Source organism: Corylus avellana, chromosome 3, assembly GCF_965113065.1.
Source record: "Corylus avellana chromosome 3, dhCorAvel1.hap1.2, whole genome shotgun sequence".
NCBI classification, from domain to species: domain Eukaryota; kingdom Viridiplantae; phylum Streptophyta; class Magnoliopsida; order Fagales; family Betulaceae; genus Corylus; species Corylus avellana.
In genome coordinates, this window is record NC_142492.1 from 17,998,580 (window position 1) to 18,021,834 (window position 23,255).

Here is a 23,255-nt window from a genome sequence, read left to right on the forward strand (position 1 = left end):
AACTCAGAAAAACTAATCACTAACGGAGCTAACCAAGCAGCTGTCCAAGTGAATAGTGTAAAAAACAAAAGTGTGTAAGCTCCTCTAAAGTCCTTGGGGAATCCTCAAAACATCTTGCATTTCTTTCGCTCCATAAGCACCACATAAGACATAAAGGAATCATCTTCCACACAACTGCACTCTGACAGCGCCCTTTCGTCCATACAAATCCTCTACCTAGCAAGGCATAACCCAATGCAACCCGAACTGATTGAAGATAGCATGCCAAAGTGCACGTGCAACCTTATAGTGAAGAATCAAATGATCGACTAACTCCCCGTCCGACATACACAAACAGCATCGGTTTATCGCCACGATCTGTCTTTTACTCAGGTTGTCCAATGTGAGGATCGTCCCTAGTGCTGCCGTCCATACAAAGAAAGCCACTCTCGAAGGTGTCTTTGTTCTCCAAATACTCTTCTATGGGAAAGTGCTAGACTCTTTAGAGGCAATTCTTTTGTAAAAAGATCTAACATCAAACTTTCCTTTACATGAAGGAGCCCACCACAACTTGTCTTCCTCTTCTCTCCGCATCTTTTGGGAATACAATAACGAATAGAAAGAGGCTAGGACTTCTACTTCCCAATAACGAACCAAACGTTAAAACTAACATTCTACTGGGTAGAACCACTCGAACGATCCATGTTGTCAGCGATCGATGCATCCTTTACGCTGGCTATATTATAAATACCTGGAAAAGCATCCTTGATTGTCACCTCTCCTCACCACACATCCTCCCAGAATCTGATCTTGGACCCATCTCCAGGATCAAGCTTGGTGCGGCTAAAGAACACACGCCACTCCCTACTAATATACTTCTGAAGCCCTACTCCATGTGACCCTCATGTGTCACTAGAGCGCCAACCACCCCATACTTATCCATACTAGGCCTCTAGCACCGTTCTCCACCATGCCTCTCGCTCATGTGCATAACGCTACAACTACTTCTCTAATAAAGCTCGATTGAACATTCTCAGATCCCAGATCCCTAGTCCACCCTCAGAGATGGGAGTACATGCCTTGGACTAGTTAACCAAATGGTACTTAAACTCTTAACTAATCCCTCTCCATAAGAAAGCACGTTGTATCTTCTCTATATGCTTCACTACTGAGGCAGGAATGGGAAACAGGGACATGAAGTAGGTAGGAAGGTTGGATAGAGTGCTTTTGATAAGGGTAACTCTCCCACCCTTGGAGAGGTACAACCTTTTCCAGATAGCCAGTCGGCGATCAATCTTCTCCACAACATCATCCCATATAGACTTCGCCTAAAAAGAAGCCCCTAAAGGAAGCCCCAAGTATTTCAAAGGTAAGGAAGCCGTTCTACAGCCCAAAACACTAGCCAATTCACCCGCGTTGTCCGCTGTGCCTACCAGGACGAAAACTAATTTAGCCATATTCACCTTTAACCCCGAAACAACTTCAAAGCATACAGGGCGCCAATGGATCAAACTTGATTAGAATTTACCCCACAAAACACCAAAGTATCATATGCAAATAGTAAATGAGAAATGTTGACCCGCTTCGATAATCGCTCCACTGAAAAACCTATGATGAAACCACTTTCAATAGAGGCGTTGATCATTCTGCTGAACGCCTCGATCACAATGACAAAGAGAAAGGGAGAAAGAGGATCACCCTGCCTCACCCCTCGAGAATTGCTAAAGAAGCCTAACAGAGTGCCATTATCAGCATAGAGAATCGAATTGATGATATACAATGTGCTATCCAAGAGCACCATTTCTCCCCAAACCCACACCTACTCAGAAGATACAAAAGGAACTTTCAATCCATATGATCATAAGCCTTCTCCATATCTAATTTGCACAACATACCTGGTAAACCAGCTTTGATGCGACTATCCAAACATTCATTTGCAATAAGAATTGAGTCCAGAATTTGCCTTCCTTTGACAAAAGCATTCTATGGCTTAGAGATAACCCTGTCCATAACTCTCCTAATCCTGTTCGCAAGAACTTTGGCAATAATCTTGTAGATCCCACTTACAAGGCTGATTGGCCGAAACTCTTTGAGCTCGGATGCCCTAGACACCTTTGGAATGAGAGAAATAAACGTAACATTAAGGCTTTTTTCAAATTTACCTCAAGCATAAAAATCTGAGAATACCGCCATAATATCCTCCTCTATCACTGACCAGCAATCTTGAAAGAAAGCGATAGAAAAGCCATCTAGTCCTAGAGCCTTGTCTCTATCCATACCTTTGACCACCACAAGAACCTCCCTTTCCTCAAACGGAGTTCGAGCCTAGCCGCCTCGCCAGCATCCAATGAGTCAAAACCAAGATTATCTTGCCTTGGTCTCCAATTGTAACGATTTGTGAACAAGGACTCATAGAATCTAACAACATGATTTCTGATAAAGGCTTGATTGGATGTAACTACTCCATTAATAGACAAGGACTCAATGGAATTATTTCTTCTATTGGCATTGGCAATCCGATGGAAGAACTTAGTACACTGTCTCCCTCCTTCAGCCAACAGATCTGGATTTTTGTCTCTAGCTGATTTCTTCTTGCAATAAAGAGATCTCTAATTCACCTATGATCACTCTTCTCCTCTCCTCTTCATCTACTAACCCTCTCCCTTCCTCCAACCTATCAAGAGCCTTCAATTCTTCTATCCCTCCAAACTCTTGGTCATTCCATCTTTTGATGTCCCTCTTTGAAGCCCCTAATTTCTAAGCCAAAATATAACTAGGGGAGCTCATCTATTCTTATTTGTTTTTTCAGTGGGTTTTTTATTTTTTTATTTTTTTATTTTTATTTCATTTTTTACCCCTAATTCTTTCTTTCTTTTGAAAGCTACCCATGATTCTTTTTGAATGTGATACTTTACACTCTTACAGGTATCCACTTTGGTTTAGTTTTTCTCTAGTATATTTCATACGAATGGTATCTAGATGACATCAAAGGTAGTAATGAAGAGGTCTATTAGGTCCTTGGTGAATATTCAATTCTCTTAGCACTAGAGTTACCTTTCCGAGACATTGTCGGTGACCTTGTTACAAATGGTCATGGAGGAAGTTTTAGTTTTTCTTTTGAATAGTGTGCTTCTTGTTGAAGATAGTAGACTAAAAGGATTTTTTTTAACATAACAAGTATATCAATAAATCAGTGAAAAGCAAAAGTGGTGCAACCTAGTACATATGGGAGTATATAAGAGAAAACATTGGTAAAAATAAAAGGGAATACAAGAAAATAGAAAGTTAAAAAAAGAAGCTACTTGCTAAAATCCAAGAGGAAACAACTGCTATAACAGGTGCATCAATCTCGCTTTGGGTGGGATGATTTCAGCTACAGTGAGTGGACGTTTTTTGTTTGTCTTCTCTATGGGGATAGGGACTGATATCTCCCACTTGTTTGCTGATGATACCTTACTTTTTTGTAGGGCTGACCCAAATCATCTACACAGTATACAAAGTTTATTATCATTATTTGATCATGTGTCAGGTTTGAAGACAGACTTAGCCAAGTCGGAATTGGTCCCTGTGAGATATGTTGATAATGCAGCTGGGATGGTTGGGATCCTGGGTTGTGGGGTTGCGTCCCTGCCTTGAAGTATCTTGGTCTTTGATTGGGGGCTTTCTATAAGGCCAAGCTATATGCGACAGTGTTATTAAAGACGATACAACGTCGGTTGGCTAGTAGGAAAAATGTTGTATTTGTCTAAGGGTGATAGGATTACCCTTATTAAAGGTACTCTATCCAACTTACCTACGTACTTCATATCTCTCTTTCCTCTCCCTACGAGTGTTGCAAATCATATTGAGAAGCTCCAAGGTGATTTCTTATTGGGTAGGTTAGGTGAAGAGTTCAAAACTTCAAATATCACCTGGTGTGTTGGCTGAAGGTTTGTACACTGATCTCTGAGGGAGGGTTGAAGATTAGGAACTTGTTGAGATTCTATCATGCTCTCTTAGGTAAATGGCTTTGGCGTTATTGGGTTTGAGAAAGAGGCTTGATGGAGAGTGATGGTGGCCTCTAAATATGGAAGCTTGTGGGGAGGGTGGTGTTCTACTGAGCCTATCAGAGCATATGGGGTGGGTTTATGGGAGAATATTAGGAGGAATTAGGGTAAGTTTTTGTAGTCAATACTTATTACTTGTCAAAAAAAAAGTTTTTGTAGTCATACTATATTTGAGGTGGGAGATGGATCCAAGATTAGATTCTGGTATGATCTTTGCAATGGGGAGATGGTCCTTAGGGAAGCATTTCCAATTCTTTTTTTTTTTATAAGTAAAAAAGATGTATTAAACAAAGCACAGAGGGGCGCAACCCTAGTACATTGGGAGTATACAAGAGAGCGACTAAGAGGGAGAAAAAGAAGAAGAAAACATAAAAAGGAAGTCACGGAAGCTGATCACTAAGGGCGTTAACCAACCAGCAATCCAAGTGAAAAGGGTGTACAAGAAAAAGTGTATAAGATCGTCAATGTTCCTAGACGAGTCCTCGAAATGTCTAGCATTTCTCTCAATCCAAATGCACCACATAAGGCAAAGAAGAACCATCTTCCACAACGGCGCTACAAGAATTGCCTCCCACCCAACAAGAAGCATACAACCCTCTGACGCTACCAGGCATCACCCAATACAAACCAAAACGAGCTCCACGAAATCCACACAACCCCACAATGAGGAAAGAGATGGTCAACTGACTCTGCATCCAACTCACACATGCAACAACGATTTATCACAACAATACCTCTCTTCCGAACATTATCCAAGGTTAGAGTCTTCCCAAGCACGGCCGTCCAAGCAAAAAAAGCCACTTTGGAAGGAACCTTGGTGCGCCATAAATTCTTCCAAGGGAAAGGGGAAGGATCTTTAGAGGCAAGGATCCTGTAATAAGATCTAACCTCAAATTTTCCTTTACGTGAAGAGATCCACCACATCCTATCCTCCCCTACCCCACGCATCAAGTGCGAATACAAGAGAGTGTAAACGAGGCCAAGACCTCCACTTCCCAATCATGAACCCTGCAAATGAAGGAAACATTCTACTGCACGAAGCCATTTATACACTCCCTGTTATCCGCAATAGACGCATCCTTATTGGTGGCAATATTGAAAAGAGCAGGGAAAGCATCCTTGAGAGATGTGTCACCGCACCAGATATCCTCCCAAAACTTGATATTGGACCCAAATCCAGGGACCAATCTAATGTGACAATGAAACGACCTCCACCCCTTGTTAATGTACTTCCATAACCCCACCCCATGCGAACCACTGGGCACCCTAGAACGCCAACCACCCCAAACCGCACCATACTTTGCCACCAGTATCTTTCTCCACCAAGCCTCTTTCTCATGAGCAAATCTCCACAACCATTTCCCCAACAAAGCTTTATTCATCAAACGCATATTCCGGATCCCTAAACTTCCCTCAGAGATCAGAGAACATACCTTGTTCTAACTAACCAGATGGAACTTAAACTCATCATTGATCCCACTCCATAAGAAATCACGTTGAATCTTCTCCATATGCTTCGCCATCGAAGCAGGAATAGGAAACAGAGACAAGAAATAAGTGGGAAGATTGGATAAGGTGCTCTTAATGAGAGTAATCCTCCCCCCTTTAGACAAATACAAGCATTTCCATGGAGCCAACCTTCTGGCATACTTCTCCAACATATCCTCCCAACTGGCCTTGACCTTAAACGGGGCTCCCAAAGGGAGACCCAAGTACTTCAAAGGCATAGACGCTGAACCACAGCCAAGAACAAAATGCCCACATTATTCATACTACCAAAAGGGACCAAGACAGATTTAGCCAGATTCACCTTTAACCCAGAAATGGCTTCAAAGCCAACAAGTAAAGCACCATGTTTCTAACTTGATTAGGATCTGCCCCACAAAAAACCAAAGTATCATCAGCAAAGAGAAGGTGAGAGACAATAACCCGATCTGACACTCTGCTTCCCACAGAAAAACTAGAGATAAAACCTCTGTTTATCTAGGCATTGATCATCCCGCTAAACGCCTCCATGACTAGAACAAACAAGAAAGGAGAAAGAGGGTCTCCTTGCCTCACTCTCCGTGAGCTATCAAAGAAACCGGAAGAAGAACCATTGATCAAAACCGAGAATGGCACAGACGAAATGCAATGTTCAATCCAGGAACACCATTTTTCTTCAAAACCGCACCTTCTCAGTAAGTAAAGTAGAAACTTCTAATTCATATGATCATAAGCCTTTTCCATATCCAATTTGCACAACAAGCTAGGTTCCCCTAATCTGATTCGGCTATCCAAACATTCATTGGCAATAAGAACTGAGTCCAAGATTTGCCTACCTTTAACAAAGGCATTCTGGGGTTTAGAAATGACCCTATCCATCACTTTCTTCATTCTGTTGGCTAAGACCTTTGCTACAATCTTATAAGACCCTCCCACAAGGCTAATCGGACGAAAATCCTTAATGTCGGAAGCTCCATGTATCTTCGGAATGAGAGAGATGAATGTAGCATTAAGGCTTTTTTCAAATTTACCTCGCTCATGGAGCTCCGCAAAAACTGCCATAATGTCCACCTTAATCACATCCCAACAATCCTGAAAAAAAGCCATAGAAAAGCCATCCGGGCCTGGCGCCTTGTCCCTATCCATACCTTTCACCACCTCCTATACCTCCCTTTCCTCGAAAGAAACTTCCAACCTAGACGCCTCACCAAAGTTCAACATATCAAAATCAAGATCATCCAGCCTCGATCTCCAGTTGAGGCTCTCTGAAAAAAGACTCGTAGAAACTGGTAACGTGGTTGCTAATGACCCCTTGATATGAAGTAGTAGAGCCACCCACAGTCAGAGACTCAATAGAATTATGTCTTCTATTTGCATTAGCAATCTGATGGAAAAATTTCGTACATTTGTCTCCCTCTTTCATCCAACGAATCCTAGATTTTTGCCTCCAGCTAATTTCCTCATGTAACAGAAGAGTCTCCAAATCTTTGGCTAACAACCTCTTCCTCTCAATATCATCAGCAGATAACCCTCTCTCTTCCTCCACCCTATCAAGAGCCTTTATATCATCCATGCGGGCCTTGATGCTCCCTCCCACGTTGCCAAATTCGTAGGCATTCCATCTCTTAATGTCCCCCTTAAGAGCTTGCATCTTTTTTGCCAGAATAAAATTCGAAGTACCATGGAAATAATAGGACTCCACCAACTTCTTACTTTGTCGACAAAACCCTCCGCTTTAAGCCACATGTTCTTGAACTTGAAAGGTCTTTTGCCTCCCAAGAAGCAACTACAATCAAGAATAATAGGAGCATGATCCGAACACACCCGAAGCAACCTCTTTTGTCGCATACTTGGGTAACGAGCTTCCTATTCCGGAGAGACTAGGAATCGGTCTAGCCGTGACCAGGAATGGTTGTTAGACCAAGTAGAAGCCCCCCTAGCTAACGGGAAGTCCATAAGACCCTGCTCCGAAATAAAATCTGCAAAATACCTCATCGCAGCCCGAGAATAAGCTCCCCCGGATCTTTCACTAGGGAACAAAGTGGTGTTGAAATCCCCACCAATACACCAAGGCAAATCCCACCAACTCATAAGGCCCACCAGTTCCTCCCAAAGGAAACGCCTGATGTTGTCTCTATTAGGGCCATACACCCCCGCAAAAGCCCAAGCAAAACCGTCATGACGTTTCTGAAGGAGCAAGCCATCATCCCAAAATACCCTTGAATCCTCCACCGCCATCAGCTCATCAAAGATATTCACTAGCCAAACCGCTTCTTTCCAATTCAGCCGTAACGAACGCGTCTTACCTCTACATCGCTCTTGCAATTTCAGCACCGTATCTCCATCCTTCACGATCATCACAAACTCCTTAGACTCCACTTTCCAGGCTCTAGACAACCCCATGCTCCTATGTGTCTTCATCTATGGTTATGTGCTCAGTTCAAAAGGAAAACTCACGGCATACGCTAGACCCAGAACATTGGAGAAAAAAGTGGCAAAAATTACATAAAGGATAAAAAGTGGCATTTCCAATTCTATTTGGTATTGCTCGCATAAAGGATGTTTCTATTGTGACTTATATGAAATTTTTTGGAGGTTCTATTCTGTGGAGCTTGAGCTTTACTAGAGTGGCTCGAGATAAGGAGGTGGAAGGCTTTGCCTTGTTCTTTAGGGTGTTGTATTAAGTGAGAGTGTGATGGGAATGGAGGACAAGCCGTGGTGGGTCCCTTCCAAAAAGGGTCTATTTGGTGTTAAATATTTCTACAGTGTCATAGGTTGTCATGATTGTGTCTTTTTCCCTTGAAGAAGTGTTGGACAGACTAAGGTTCTGTTAAGGGTGGCCTTTTTTGTGTGATTGGTAGTCCTAGTAAAGATCCTTACCATAGACAATCTCTAGAAGCGGCACGTCATTGTGGTTAATAGGTGTTGTATGTGCAAAAGGGATGGGAGTTTGTGGCCCATCTTCTTCTTCATTATGAGGTTGCTTGTACCATTTGGAATGTTTTCCTCAGTTGATTTGGATTGTCTTGGGTTATGTCTATTGATTTGTACCCTTGTTGGTGGACTGACAACAACACTCATAGTGCTACAGTTTGGAAGATAGTGCATTCATGCCATTTATGTTGTTTATAGAAGGAAAAGAATTGTAGATGTTTTGAGAACCGTGAGAAGACTTTGGAGAATATTAAGTCTTTATTTTTTTAACACTTTATATCTTTGGACAATTGCTTATGTTTCTCCTATAGTGGTTAGTTATCATGATTTTCTTATTCTTTTTGCCCCTATTAGTTAGGTGGCTTCTCTTGCATACTTCCTGCCTTCGCTTTTAATGATTTATCGATTACTTATAAAAAAAAATCTAAACATAAAGTGATCTCAGAGTGCAATAACAGTTCTCAGCCTTCAAATGTCAAATGTTCCTTTCTCTTCAGGTGTACCCATAAGAAACAAAGGGATGGAGTGGTGCTATGTCCCTTCCATTGGGGCTTCGGGGGGCATTTTACTCATGTGGGATAAAAGGGCTGTTGAGAAGGTAGATGTAGTGTTGGGGAATTATGTGGCGGCTTGCTCCTTTAAGAATGTTGATGATGGCTTTGCGTGGGCGTTTGCGGGAGTGTATGGTCCTAACAGAGTTTATTCTAGGCGTTTTCTTTGGGAGGAGTTGGCAGGGGTCATGAGTTGTTGGGACGTGCCATGGTGCATCGGCGGGGATTTCAATGTCACTCTCTATCCAAGTGAAAGATCGAGGGGAGCTCATTCACGAGTTGCGATGAGGGATTTCGGTGAGTTCATTTCGGAGCAAGGCCTCATGGACCTCCCCTTAGTTGGGGGGATCTCTACCTGGTCAAACAATAGCTCTTGGTCCAGGCTTGATCGCTTTCTTGTCTCTCCGGATTGGGAAGCCTGCCATCCAGATTTGCGTCAGAAGAGGTTGCTTCGGGTTTGCTCTGATCATGCTCCTATTATTTTGGACTGCAATTCTCACCCGGGAGGTAAAAGGCCTTTTAAATTTGAGAATATGTGGCTCAAAGTGGAGGGTTTTGTAGATAAAGTGCGTAGCTGGTGGGACTCGTATCATTTTCAGGGCACTCCAAGCTTCATTCTTTCTAAAAAGTTGCAGGCTCTTAAGTGGGATATTAAAAGATGGAATGATCAAGATTTCGGCAATGTGGGGGTTTGTATTAAGGCCCGTATGGAAGATCTTAAAGCTTTGGATAGGACGGAGGAAGAGAGAGGCTTATCAGCAGAAGAGATTGAGAGGAAAAGGGTGCTCGCTTCAGAGCTAGAATCTTCTCTTCTTCAAGAAGAAATCAGTTGGAGGCAAAAATCTAGGATCCGTTGGTTGAAAGAGGGCGACAAGTGTACGAAATTCTTCCATCGGGTAGCTAATGCCAATCGAAGACAGAATTATATTGAGTCTTTGAACATTCATGGCACTAGTACTTCTGATCAAGAGGTTATTAGTAATCATATCACTCACTTTTATGAGTCGCTCTTCACAGAGTCTCTTAGTTGGAGACCGAGGTTGGATAACCTCCATTTCGATAGGTTGGAGGTGAACGAGGCTTCTAGTCTGGAGGTTCCTTTCGAGGAAAGGGAGGTGTGGGAGGTGGTCCAAAAAATGGATAGGGATAAGGCTCCAGGCCCAGATGGCTTTTCTATGGCTTTCTTCCAGGATTGTTGGGAGGTGATCAAACTGGACATCATGGCTGTTTTTTTGGAGTTCCATGACCGAGGTAAATTCGAAAAAAGCCTCAACGCTACGTTTATTGCTCTTATTCCGAAGTCGCATGGGGCTTCCGATCTGAAGGATTTTCGCCCTATCAGCCTTGTGGGGGGGATCTATAAGATTATTGCGAAGGTCCTAGCCAATAGAATGAGGAGAGTCATGAATCAGGTGATCTCCAACCCTCAGAACGCTTTCGTCAAAGGAAGACATATTTTGGATTCGGTGCTTATAGCCAATGAATGCCTGGACAGCCGTATCAGATCTGGGGATCCCGGCCTCTTGTGTAAGTTGGATATGGAGAAGGCTTATGATCACATGAATTGGAAGTTCTTAATCTATTTGTTGAGGAGGTGTGGTTTTGGTGAGAAATGGTGTTCATGGATCAAGCATTGTATCTCGTCGGTGCGGTTTTCGGTGTTGATTAATGGCTCTTCCTCTGGGTTCTTTGGGAGTTCGCGTGGGGTGAGACAAGGTGATCCTCTTTCGCCTTTTTTGTTCATCTTGGTCATGGAGGCGTTCAGTAGGTTGATAAACGCTTCCATCAGTAGGGGTTTCATCAATGGCTTTTATGTGGGTACTAGAGAGCCTGAGCGGGTAATTGTTTCTCACCTTCTCTTTGCTGATGATACGCTGGTTTTTTGTGGGGCTACTCCTGACCAAGTTAGATTTATTAAAGCCCTCCTTATAGGCTTCGAGGCGGTCTCAGGGTTAAAAGTTAACCGGGCCAAATCTGTCTTGGTCCCAGTTGGAGGCTCGGTGGTGACAGGGGAGCTGGCTGGTATCCTGGGTTGTGGCACTGGTTCTTTGCCCTTGAGGTATCTGGGTCTTCCTCTAGGGGCTTCGTTTAAGCTTTTGGCTATTTGGGATGATTTGTTGGAGAAGATTGCTAGAAGGTTGGCCCCTTGGAAGCGCTCGTATCTGTCCAAGGGGGCGAGACTCACTCTCATTAAGAGCACCTTATCCAATCTCCCCACCTATTTTATGTCTCTTTTCCCCATTCCGGCTTCTGTGGCGAATCGCATTGAGAAGATCCAACGGGATTTTTTATGGGGGGGCTTCAATGACGAGCATAAGTTTCACTTGGTCAGTTGGAAAGAGGTTTGTTCTCCGCTTGATGAGGGTGGTTTAGGGATTCGGAGTTTGCGTCTTTTTAATCAAGCTCTTTTGGGGAAATGGTTATGGAGATTTGCAAATGAGGAAGAAGCTTGGTGGAGAAGTATTTTGGTGGCTAAGTATGGGGTGGATTGGGGCGGATGGTGTTCTAAAGTTCCTCGAGGAACGCATGGGGTGGGGTTATGGAAATACATTTGTAAGGGTTGGGGGCTGTTTCAGAGCCTCTTTAGATTGGATCCTGGATTGGGGGTGAAAGTCAAGTTTTGGGTGGATACTTGGTGTGGTGAGATGTCCTTCAAGGAAGCTTTTCCCGGTCTTTTCAATATTGCTAGCAATAAGGATGCTTCCATAGCGGATATTCGGGAGTGCTCAAATGGTAGGGTCCACTGGAATGTCACTTTTACCCGTAGAATTCATGATTGGGAGGAGACGGTCTTAGCTTCCCTCTTCTCGCTCTTGTATTCGACCTCGATTCGTGGGGAAGGGAAGGATCGGATGTGGTGGACCCCTTCTAGAAAAGGAAAGTTTGAGGTTCGCTCTTTTTATAGGATGCTTGTCTCAAAAGAGTCCAATCATTTTCCTTGGAAAAGTATTTGGCGCACAAAGGCTCCTTCGAGAGTGGCCTTTTTTGCTTGGTCGGCCGCCCTTGGAAAATCTCTCACCTTGGATAATGTTCGGAAGAGAGGTATTGTGGTGATTAATCGTTGCTGTATGTGTAAAACGGATGGGGAGTCTGTGGATCATCTTTTTCTTCATTGTGGGGTAGCGCGCAAGCTGTGGGAGGTTATTTTCTCCCGCTTCAATTTGTGTTGGGTTATGCCTAGAAGTGTCAAGGATTTGTTTGCCAGTTGGTGGTCGGGTGGGAGATCTAGTTGTGCCGTGGTGTGGAAGATGGCTCCCCTTTGTCTTTTATGGTGCCTGTGGTTGGAGAGAAATGCGAGATGCTTCGAGGATTTGTCGAGGACTCTTGAGGACCTTGTTCATTTCTTTTTGTACACTCTTTTCTCTTGGACTGCAGGCTGGCTTGCTCCTATTGTGATTAATTTTCCTGATTTCCTCTCTATGTTCTCTTCTTCTCTCTCCCCTGCTTAGTCGCTCTCTTGTATACTCCCTGTGTACTTGGGTTGCGCCCCTCTGCGCTCTTTAATGCATTATTACTTATCAAAAAAAAAAAAAGTACCAGTAACAGCTGAGTGTTGATTTCATTTATCCTTTACATATTCTCAGAAATAGTTCTAAATAATATTGACAGGCGTATGAGTGGCCTGGGTGGGAAACAAATTCCAAGGAAATTCACACCCATGAGCACATTTAGAGCTGATGGATGAAAGGTTTAAGTTCTAGAAATTATCTCATTAAGTCTGCATACTGAGTATCATACCGCAGTCTGCACATTCCAAATGCTTCATATTAGACAAAGACGACCTGCTATAAAACATTATTTTCTTATATACAAACCAATGCAAATGTAGTAGTATGCTTGATAGGCAATTGCCCTTTTAAAAAGGAAAATTTCTGGACATCGGTAATTAAAAGATGTGTATACTTAACTAGAGTTTTTATTGTATTTTGAGGCAATATCTATATTTATGTTTCAATGAAGCAGTCTTGTTTAATATTTTGTCTCTACTGTTTGTAGTGAAGATTGAACGAACTATGCTTACACTCTCTCTTGCCAACATGGCTTATTTGCTTGAGTGTTTTTTTCTTCTTCTCCAGGAATTTTATTGTTTGTATTATATCAACTAGCAAATGGAAGCTTTAGAAGTTTGAATTTTATTAGGCTTATTGATCTTTGAGGCAAAAAAAATGCTTGTCCCTAATTTTGTTTTTGATTATTTCAATTCTGCAGATGCTGCAAAGTTATTGAAAAAAGCCTACTTTAGCGGAGGTTTGTGCTTAAGATGTATAATTTGAAATTAGTGCTCATCATGGTTGCCAGATTGTTTTACCATAACAGCTTTACAGGCACAGTTGCTGCCTCAATTGCTGACATTGACTTTGTTAAAAGAAGAGAAGAGGTTGAGGAACTGTTTGAGGATGGCACCACTTCATTCTTGAGCATAGCATCTATTCGTCATGGGTTTAAAATTCTGAATTCCCTAACCATATCATCGATATCCCAGTATGTAGACTTGGCTTCCTCTGTAGTATGCATATTGCTTGTATTGATGAAAAAAATGGAAGTATATGTATTTGTTTGACAAACATTTATGTGTGCTTATGTTGTGTACATGATCCTTAATAGAAAAAAATTATTCTTGAGTTGTCCCAAAAGCTTTAGCTGATAGGAAATTGTAAACTTATTCATATTAAATTAATATTCTAACATTGCTCCTAAAGTGTAGGCTCAAATTCTTCATTTACAAGTGAGGCTAAACACATGAAATATTTAACTGAAATTAAGGTAACTTGTGGAGTTAGAATTCAAACTCATAACATCTACTCTAATACCATGTTAAATCACTAGATATCCTAAGAATTTAAGCTGATAGGAAATAATGAATTTAATCATTTAATTATGGAAGAATAGTAGGAGGTGTTAGGGGAAGTTTTGTAGTTATACTGTATTTGAGGTAGGAGATGGATCTAAGGTTAGATTGTAGCTTGATCCTTGGTATGGGGATACGGCCCTTAAGGAAGCCTTTCCAATTTTATTTGGTATTACTTGCATAAAGGGTGCTTTTGTTGCGACTTTTATGGAATTTTCTAGAGGTGACATTCAGTGGAACATGAGTTGTACTAGAGCGGCTCAATGATTTGGTGGTGAAAGGCTTTGTCTCATTCTTCAGAGTGTTGTATTTATTTAGAGTGAGACGGGAAGGGGACATCTTGTGGTGGGCCCCTTCCAAAAAAAGGTTTGTTTGTTGTTAAATCTTTCTCAAATGTCATGGTTTGTCATGATTGTGTTTTTTTCCTTTGAAAAAGTGTTTGACGGACTAAGGTTCCGTAGAGGGTGGCGTTTTTTGTGTAGTTGGCGATCCCTAGGAAAGATCCTTACCATGAACAATTTCGGCATGCGGCACGCCATTGTAGTTGATAGGTGTTGTATGTGCAAAAGCGATGGGGTGGCCGTGAACCATCGTCTTCTTTATTGTGAGGTTGCTTGTACTATTTTGAATGTTTTTCTTAGTCGATTTGGGTTGTCTTAGGTTTTGCCTAGACGAGTAATTGATTTGTATGCTTGTTGGTGGAATGCTAGCAGTAGTTGGAGTGCTATTGTGAATGATAGAAGTTATGTGGGGCTGTGGGCTGTGAGAAAACTTTGGAGGAGATAAAGTCTTTATTTTTCAGCACTTTGTATCTTTAGACACCAACTTATGTTTCTCCTGTGGTGATTAGTTATCATGATTTTCTTGTTCTTTTTGCCTCTACTAGTAGGGTGCCTTTTCTTTTACGCTTTTAATGAGATTAATTATATATATATATATATAAAATCAATATTCTAACAGTGATAATCATATTTTATTCCAAAAATAAGGAATAGAGTAGAGTCGAAGATATTCCAACATGAATAAAAGAGTTAAGTTACTTTGGTTGTGTTAGAAGAGTTAGAGTTTGAGTCATTAGGATTTTGGGGGTAGTTTGGTCATTAGGATATTTCCCTAATCCTATATAATAGTATACTTGTATTAGGTTAAAGATAAGTTGAATAATAAAACAGCCTTCACCTTTTGTGTCTAAACTGTTCATACAAACTATAACATGGTATCAAAGTTTGTTTCGATTCTTGGATAATCTATTGTTGGGTTTTCTCTTGTTGGCGGCAGCATTGGGCAGTACCTTCGTATAGCAGTTTATTTTTTTGTTTTATGGTGACCAGAACACCTCCAGTTGAAGGAAAAAAAAACAGTGTCGTTGCTGCTGGGGTGAGAGTTCTTCCCAAAAAAAAAAAAATTATATTTTTCAGTCAGGGTATGTGGGTGTGATTGTCGGTGTGTTCTGTAGTTGCCGACGAAGTTGCAGCGACCATCGGAAAAAAAAAAAAAAAAGTTGCCGGCGTGGGTGTTTGTGTTGTTGAAACGTTGATATGTGGTCATTGTTTGCTTCTGTAGTTGCTGTTTTTGGAGTGGCCGGAATGTTCTATCTTCTCCGGCAAGTTTCGACGAGCTCCGGCAATACTCCAGCAAAGGTCCGACGAGCCTACAGTGACTGTTTCTGTTATGTTTTCATTGTTTTGCTTCTGTTTTTAGGTATTGCCAGTGTGGTCTGCCTGTCTTCAGCCAGTTTTGAAGCTCCAGCTTGTCTCCGGAGAAGCTCCGGCGAATATTTTTTTTCCCCAGGAGTTGTTTTCCGGCAAACTCGTCAAATCCTAGTTGTTGGTTGTTAGTTATTGATGAATCCTACCGGTCTTTGTGTTTTATGGCAAGACCCAATCACCTCTTGTTAGTGATTGATGTATCCGACCGGCTTTGGTGTTTTAAGGCGAGACCCGATCACCTCTTGTTAGTGATCGTTGTATCCGACTGGCCTTGGTGTTTTATGGCGAGACCCAATCACCTCTTGTTAGTGATCGTTGTATCCGACCAGCCTTGGTGTTTTGCGGCGAGATCCAATCAAATCTTGGTTGTTGTAGTTTCCGACGAGTTTTCGACTGGCGATAAAGTTTTATTATCTTGTTATTTGCATGAGTCTTTGTATTGCGTGCTCCAAGTTGTTCTAGCTTGAGGGGGTGTGTTTAAAATATGTTTTTCTAGTTGTTTTTCGTTTGCTTGATCTTCCAAGCTGGATTCATATGATATGCTCCAGCTTGAGGGGGAGTGTTAGAAGAGTTAGGGTTTGAGTCATTAGGGTTTTGGGGGTAATTTGGTCATTAGGATTTTTCCCTAATCCCATATAACAAGATTACTGCCAAGTTGGGTCAGATGGCGCCGGTTGTTGGAAAGGACTTCTGTGTTTTTCAGGAAGAGCTTTCGCCGGGTTTGGAAAAATGGAATCAACCGGAGTTGGGCCAGAGGATGTCGGGGAAGGACTTGGGGGAACGCGTAGGTAATGGGCAGAAGTTGCTCGACATGCAGGGGGAAATTCCACCGGGTATGGAGAAGTGGGTTTTGCCAGGTTCGGATCACTCTCTTAGGGGGAAAGGGATTTTGGTTAGTGTCTTTGATGAGAGCTTATGTTCTTCGGAAGTAGCGTATTCTAGAAATGAGGATCGTTTTTCGCAGGATGACGCTATGGAACCATGTGCGAATCAGGAACCTATTTCGGTGGAGTATGTAACTCATTTTAGCAAGCTTGTGGGTGTCTCTTGTGACGGTGAAGATGGGCGGTTGGCGGAGGTTTTTGGGAACATCATGGCGGATAATGAGGACATCGGTAAGGAGGCGGGAGAGGTGTTGAAAGAGGGAGTGGCAGTGGAAGCAAATACCGGAAAAAAAGGTAAGAGGGAGCTCAATAATCTTAATTTTTCCGTTAATTATGAGGTGCATAGTGGTAGTTCTTTGAGGGATAGCAAAAAGGGTAGGGCTTTTCTAGTTATTTAATGAAGCCGAAGATACTTTCTTGGAATGTGAGGGGCTTGAATGAAAGGGACAAAAGGTTGAGGGTTAGAAATCTTCTTAGAAATTGGAAGGTGGATATAGTGTGCTTTCAAGAGACTAAGGTGGATTTTATTTCTAACAATTTTGTGAGAAGTTTGTGGGGATGCCCTTATGCGGAGTGGTGCTATGTCCCTTCGAGAGGGGCTTCGGGTGGTATTTTGGTTTTGTGGGATAGAAGAGTAGTCACAAAGGTTGAGGTGGCATTGGGCAGTTTTGTGGCGGCTTGCTCTTTTAGAAACGTTGATGATGGTTTTGTTTGGGCTTTTGCGGGGGTGTATGGCCCTAATAGAGATAACATCAGGCGTCTTCTTTGGGAGGAATTGCCGGGCCTAATGAGTTGGTGGGAAATGCCTTGGTGTATTGGAGGGGATTTTAATGCTACTCTTTATCCTAGTGAGAGATCCGCGGGGGGGGGGGGGGGGGGGGGGGGGCGGGGGGGGGGGGGTGCGTATTCTTGGTGCGCAATGAGGGAATTTGCAGATTTTGTATCGGAGCAGGGCCTTATGGATTTCCCATTAGTTGGGGAGGTCTCTACTTGGTCTAACAACCACTCTTGGTCACGGTTAGATCGTTTCTTAGTTTCTCCAGAATGGGAAGCTCGTTACCCAAGTATGCGACAAAAGAGGATTCTTCGTGTGTGTTCGGATCACGCTTCTATTATTCTTGATTGTAATTGTTTCTTGGGAGGCCTCCTGGGAAGTCCTCGTGTTGCACCCCTCATTTTGGTTTAAACACTGGTGGATTCATTTACACCCAATTATTATTATTATTTTCCTGGTGGAGTATAAGAAATGTCTTTCTCTCTCTCTCTAGACTCGGATGAATTTCAAAATTTGAATTTTTTAAAGTTTTTTCTGCGATCGGTGGCGCGGCTGGTGCTGCGCGTTAGGGTTTGGCGTATGGAACGCAGATTCTCTTTTGAAGCCAAAACCTTCTGCCTTTCGGCAAAGGTTGGGTGTCCTAACCTTCGTCTGGAGGAGAGGAGAAAAGGTTTCGTGGGGTATATTTACGCGAGCATTCGGTGTTCGTCGTGGTTGGTGGAAACGGTGGAAGCGGCGATTCAGGTTCAGGTGAAGGAAGAAATTGCCAAATCTTACCGTGAGGGTGATAAGGCCACGATGGTCCACGGGGGAGGTAATAAGGCCGGAAGGTTCTTGGAGGTATCGGTGTTGGCTGAGGGTGGTCGTAAGGGAGTCATTTGGCTTCCGGAGGGACGTTTTGGGAGGGGCTGGCGGCGTTTCGCGGGAGAGCTTCGGCAACTGATGGCGGCACAGATCAAGTCGGATGGTACGGCGGAGTCGGGGGTTCCATCTTCGGCGGGGTTTCAAATGGATGGTCCTTCTTTGGGGGTCGATTCCGGGAGGTCTTTCGTGGATGTCCTTCGATCTTCTCCGGGCGTCGAGGCGAGAGCAGTTGAGTATCCGAGGTCTCTCGATTTGCTTCCGGGGTCGTCTTGTTGGGATTCGGAGTATGACGGTTTGGGGTTGCGTTCTGCCGTGGATTGCTCTGCGTTGGAGAGCTTGTCTTCTCCTCTGGCGGAGGCGGCTGGGTCAGTGAGTTTGAGGAAGAAGAAGAAGGGCAAGATCGGTATTAGTGGATTGTTGAGGCTTCTAGGGCAAATCCAACGTAAGTTGCAGGGGTTGTCTCGAAGCCCAATCGCAGGAGTAAAAGGGTTCGTTTTTTGGGCCTATCAACTTCTGCTTTGGGTTGTGATTCCGGGTCGGTCTCTGAAGTGGGTTTGGGTCAAAATTTGGATCCGGTTCAGTACTTGGATCCGGATTTCTCAGATCCAGTCCATAACTCGTTCTCATTACCTTTGGAGTCTGTATCGGCTGGGATTCCTCTAGCCTCTGAAGAGTGTTTGGAGCCGTTGGCTAGGTCTTCTTTGAGTTTGCAGGTTACCGGTTTGGATTCCGGCGATGGGTCTTCCCCGGCAGTGTTCTCTCTCTCTCCGGTGCGAGTTTTGGGCGAGATTGTTGGGTCTGCCGGTGACGGGTCCTCTCAGGGGGCTACTTTTTCCCTTTCTGCGGAGGCTTTACCGGCGAGCACGTTGCGCAGGGACTGGGAGGGTTCTCTTTCTTCGATGCCTGAAACCTGCCGGGGTGCGACTGTGTCTTCGGAGATTACTGATTCGGCTCGTCTTTCTATTCTCAAGGAGGCCTTCGCTGTTCCTTGGGAGGTGGACTCTCCGGCGAGCTCTTGCAGGGATAGGGAGGTTCCTTTTTCGGGGGAGGAGGAGCTGGTTGTTCGTCCTTCTTCTCCGGAGAAAGGTTTGTTTCGTCGTGGGTTCTTGAGTCCGAGAGCTGTCTCTCCCGCTCCGGTGGTGTTGAAGGATTCTTTGTCTTCTAAGGGAAAGGACCCTGTTCTGGTTCCCTCTGCGCCGGTGGAGGTTCAAGTTGGCTGTCTTCTTTCCCCTGCTACTACCTCCTTGTTCTCGTCGCAGGGATGCACTTCACTCTCGACTACTTCCCTTCTCGATGGGGCGGCTGAGATGGGGAGGAGCCTTAGCCGTCCTTTTCCTCGTATGACAGAGAGTGGTACTCCCATTTACTCCTCTATATCCTCGTCCCAACTGTTTTATACCCGGAGGGTGAAGGAAAAAGTCGCAAAGCAGCTGCATAAGAACAAGGACCTGCTTGCTGAGGTTGAAGTTTCTGCCCCTAAGGTTGAAGTTTCTGCTTCTAAGGTTAAGGGGTTGAGGGAGCTCAATAATCTGGATTGCTCCATCTCTCCGGTGAAGGGCCGGCGTCGGCGGGGTTTTTTGGGATCGAAAAATGCTTTTTCTTTTCCCCCTGAGGTGCACTAGGGTTCCACCTGAGATGCACTAGGGCTTTTCTTGGGGTTTGGTTGGGTCTCTTGTATTCCCCTTTGGATGGGTGTTTGGTTTGATTGGGTTTTTTTGGGTTTTTGATTGGTTTGTTTGGGTTTTTTCTGGGTTTTTCTGGGTGTTTGATTGGGTTCCTTTGTATACATTATTGTGTACTTAGAGGCGCTTTGCGCTTTTTTTGATATATATTACATTACTTATCAAAAAAATTGTTTCTTGGGAGGCAAGAGACCCTTCAAGTTCGAGAATATGTGGCTTAAAGCGGAGGGTTTTGTGGACAAAGTTAGGAGCTGGTGAGAGTCTTACCATTTCCCGGGCACTCCGAGTTTTATTCTAGCTAAAAAGATGAAAGCTCTCAAAGGGGACATTAAGAGATGGAATGTCCAGGAATTTGGAGATGTGGGAGGGTGCATTAAAGCCCGCATGGATGATATAAAGGATCTTGATAGGGTGGAAGAGGAGAGAGGGTTATCCGTAGAAGAAATGGAGAGAAAGAGGTTGCTAGCTAGAGAGTTGGAGACTTACCTTTTACATGAGGAAATCAGTTGGAGGCAGAAGTCTAAATCCGTTGGTTGAAGGAGGGAGATAAATGTACGAAATTTTTCCATCAGATTGCTAATGCAAATAGAAGACAAAATTCTACTGAGTCTCTGATTGTGGGTGGTTCTACAACTTTAGATCAAGAGGTCATTAGCAACCATGTTACCAATTTTTATGAGTCTTTTTTTACAGAGAGCCTCAACCTGGAGACCAAGGTTGGATGATCTTGATTTTAATATGTTGTCGATTGGTGAGGCTTCTAGGCTGGAAGATCCTTTTGAGGAAAGGGAGGTCTGGGAGCTGGTGAAAGGTATTGATAGGGACAAGGCTCCAAGCCCGGATGGCTTTTCTATGGCCTTTTTCCAGGATTGCTGGGATGTGATTAAGGAGGACATTATGGCGGTTTTTGCGGAGTTCCATGAGCGAGGCTATTTTGAGAAAAGCCTTAATGCCACGTTTATCTCTCTTATTCCGAAGACACATGGAGCTTCCGATCTTAAGGATTTTCGTCCGATTAGCCTTGTGGGAGGGACTTATAAGATTGTTGCTAAGGTATTAGCCAACAGAATGAAGAGAGTGACGGATAGGGTCATTTCGAAACCTCATAACGCTTTTGTTAAGGGCAGGCAAATCCTGGATTCAGTTCTCATCGCCAATGAATGTTTGGATAGTTGTTTAAGATCAGGGGAACTTAGCTTGTTGTGCAAGCTGGATATGGAAAAGGCGTATGATCATATAAATTGGTGTTCATGGATTGAACATTGCATCTCGTCTGTGCGTTTCTCGGTACTGATCAATGGATCCTCTTCAGGTTTCTTTGATAGTTTGCGAGGAGTGAGGCAAAGAGATCCTATTTCTCCCTTCTTGTTTGTTATAGCTATGGAGGCGTTCAGTAGGTTGATCAATGCCTTAATTAACAGGGGACTCATCTTTGGTTTCTCGATGGGAAGTAGGGAGTCGGATCGGGTTATCATCTCTCACCTTCTTTTCGCTGATGACACTTTGGTTTTATGTGGGGCAGATCTGCATCAAATAAGAAATATTGGCGCTTTGCTTGTTTGCTTCGAAGCCGCTTCTGGGTTAAAGGTGAATTTGGCTAAATCTGTTTTAGCTCCTGTTGGTAGTATGGATAATGTGAGCTCTCTGGCGGGCATCCTGGGTTGCGGTTCAGCTTCTACGCCTTTGAAGTACTTGGGTCTCCCGCTGGGGGCCCCGTTCAAGGTCAAGGCTAGTTGGGAGGACATGTTGGAGAAGTACGCTAGAAGACTTGCCCCATGGAAACGCTTGTATTTGTCTAAGGGGGGAAGGATTACTCTCATCAAAAGCACCCTATCCAATCTCCCTACTTATTTTTTGTCGTTGTTTCCTATCCCTGCATCCGTGGCAAAGCGTATGGGGAAGATTCAACGTTATTTCTTATGGGGTGGGATTAATGATGAGTTTAAGTTCCATTTGGTTAGGTGGAAGAAGGTTTGTTCCCCAATCTTTGAGGGAGGTTTAGGGATCCGAAATTTGCGTGTGATGAGTAAAGCTTTGTTGGGGAAATGGTTGTGGAGATTTGCTCATTAGAAAGGGGCTTGGTGGAGGAAGATCTTGGTTGCTAAGTATGGAGCAGTTTGGGGCGGTTGGCGTTCTAGGGATCCTAGTGGTCCGCATGGGGTGGGGCTATGGAAGCATATATGCAGGGGGTGGAGGTCACTCCGAGGTCACTTCAGATTTGTCCCTGGTCTTGGGTCCAACATCAGGTTTTGGGAGGATATCTGATGCGGTGACATGTCTCTCAAGGATGCTTTTCCTGGACTCTTCAATATTGCCACCAATAAGGATGCGTCTATTGCGGATAATAGGGAGTGTCTAAATGGCTCTGTGCAGTGGAACGTGTCCTTCATTCACAGGGTTCATGATTGGGAAGTGGAGGTCTTGGCCTCTTTCTACACGCTCTTGTATTCGCATTCGAGGAGTGGGGTAGGAGAGGATAGGATGTGGTGGATCTCTTCTCGTAAAGGAAAATTTGAGGTAAGATCTTATTACAGGATCCTTGCTTCTACAAATCCCATCCCTTTCCCATGGAAAAGTATTTGGCGCACTAAGGTTCGTTCAAGAGTGGCTTTCTTTACTTGGACGGCCGTGCTTGGGAAGACTCTAACATTGGATAATGTTCAAAAGAGAGGTATTGTAATGATAAATCGTTGTTGCATGTGTGAATCGGATGGGGAGTCAGTTGATCATCTCTTTCTTCATTGTGGGGTTGTGCGTCTCTTGTGGAATGCCGTTTTCTCTCGGTTTGGTTTGTGTTGGGTGATGCCTGGTTGTGTCAGGGAGTTGTATGCTTCTTGGTGGGCGGGTGGCAAGTCTCGCAGTGCTGTTATGTGGAAGATGGTTCCTCTTTGCCTCATGTGGTGCATCTGGAGTGAGAGAAATGCTAGATGTTTCGAGGACTCATCTAGGAACATAGAGGACCTTGTACACTCTTTTCACTTGGACTGCTGGGTGGCTAGCGCCTATAGTGATTAGCTTCCCTGACTTTCTTTTTATGTTCTCTTCTTCTTTTTCTTCCTCTTATTCGCTCTCTTGTATACTCCCTGTATACTAGGGTTGCGTCTCTCTATGCTCTTTTATACATCTTTTTACTTATCAAAAAAAAAAATAATAATAAGATACTTGTATTAGGTTAAAGATAAGTTAAATAATATAATAGCCTCCACCTTTTGTGTCCAGACCGTTCATACAAGCTTTAATAGGTTGTAACCCCAACGATGGGGTAGTATTCCATATTCGGCTGTAATATGATACTGTAACACAATTATGCCCTTAAATTTTAAAAAAAATTTAAGAATATTCGTTGGTCATAACCCTCCTTTCTGTGGGTCTCCTTCGGCTCTACTCCCATGGGTTGCGTAGCTGTGGACGAGGTTACTTTATTCCGAAATATAATATTTTATTTCGTCCAGCTCCACTCCCATAATAAGCATGAGTATTTTTGTCATTTTCATTTT

The 23,255-nt window shown here is 43.5% G+C and overlaps 1 protein-coding gene across 9 annotated transcripts in view; it reads left to right on the forward strand.

The window, feature by feature from the left end:
* Positions 1-23,255, forward strand: part of ABA3 (molybdenum cofactor sulfurase (LOS5) (ABA3)) — a 100,431-nt gene that overhangs the window by 36,999 nt on the left and 40,177 nt on the right. For all 9 annotated transcript variants that reach the window (XR_009439457.2, XM_059587771.2, XM_059587772.2 and 6 more), the window contains exons 9-10: positions 13,205-13,243; positions 13,321-13,477. Coding sequence is in view for 8 of the 9 variants with exons in the window: in XM_059587771.2 (XP_059443754.2) it covers positions 13,205-13,243; positions 13,321-13,477 (196 nt within the window). In the remaining variant the exon portion in view is untranslated. The remainder of the gene's footprint in view (positions 1-13,204; positions 13,244-13,320; positions 13,478-23,255) is intronic.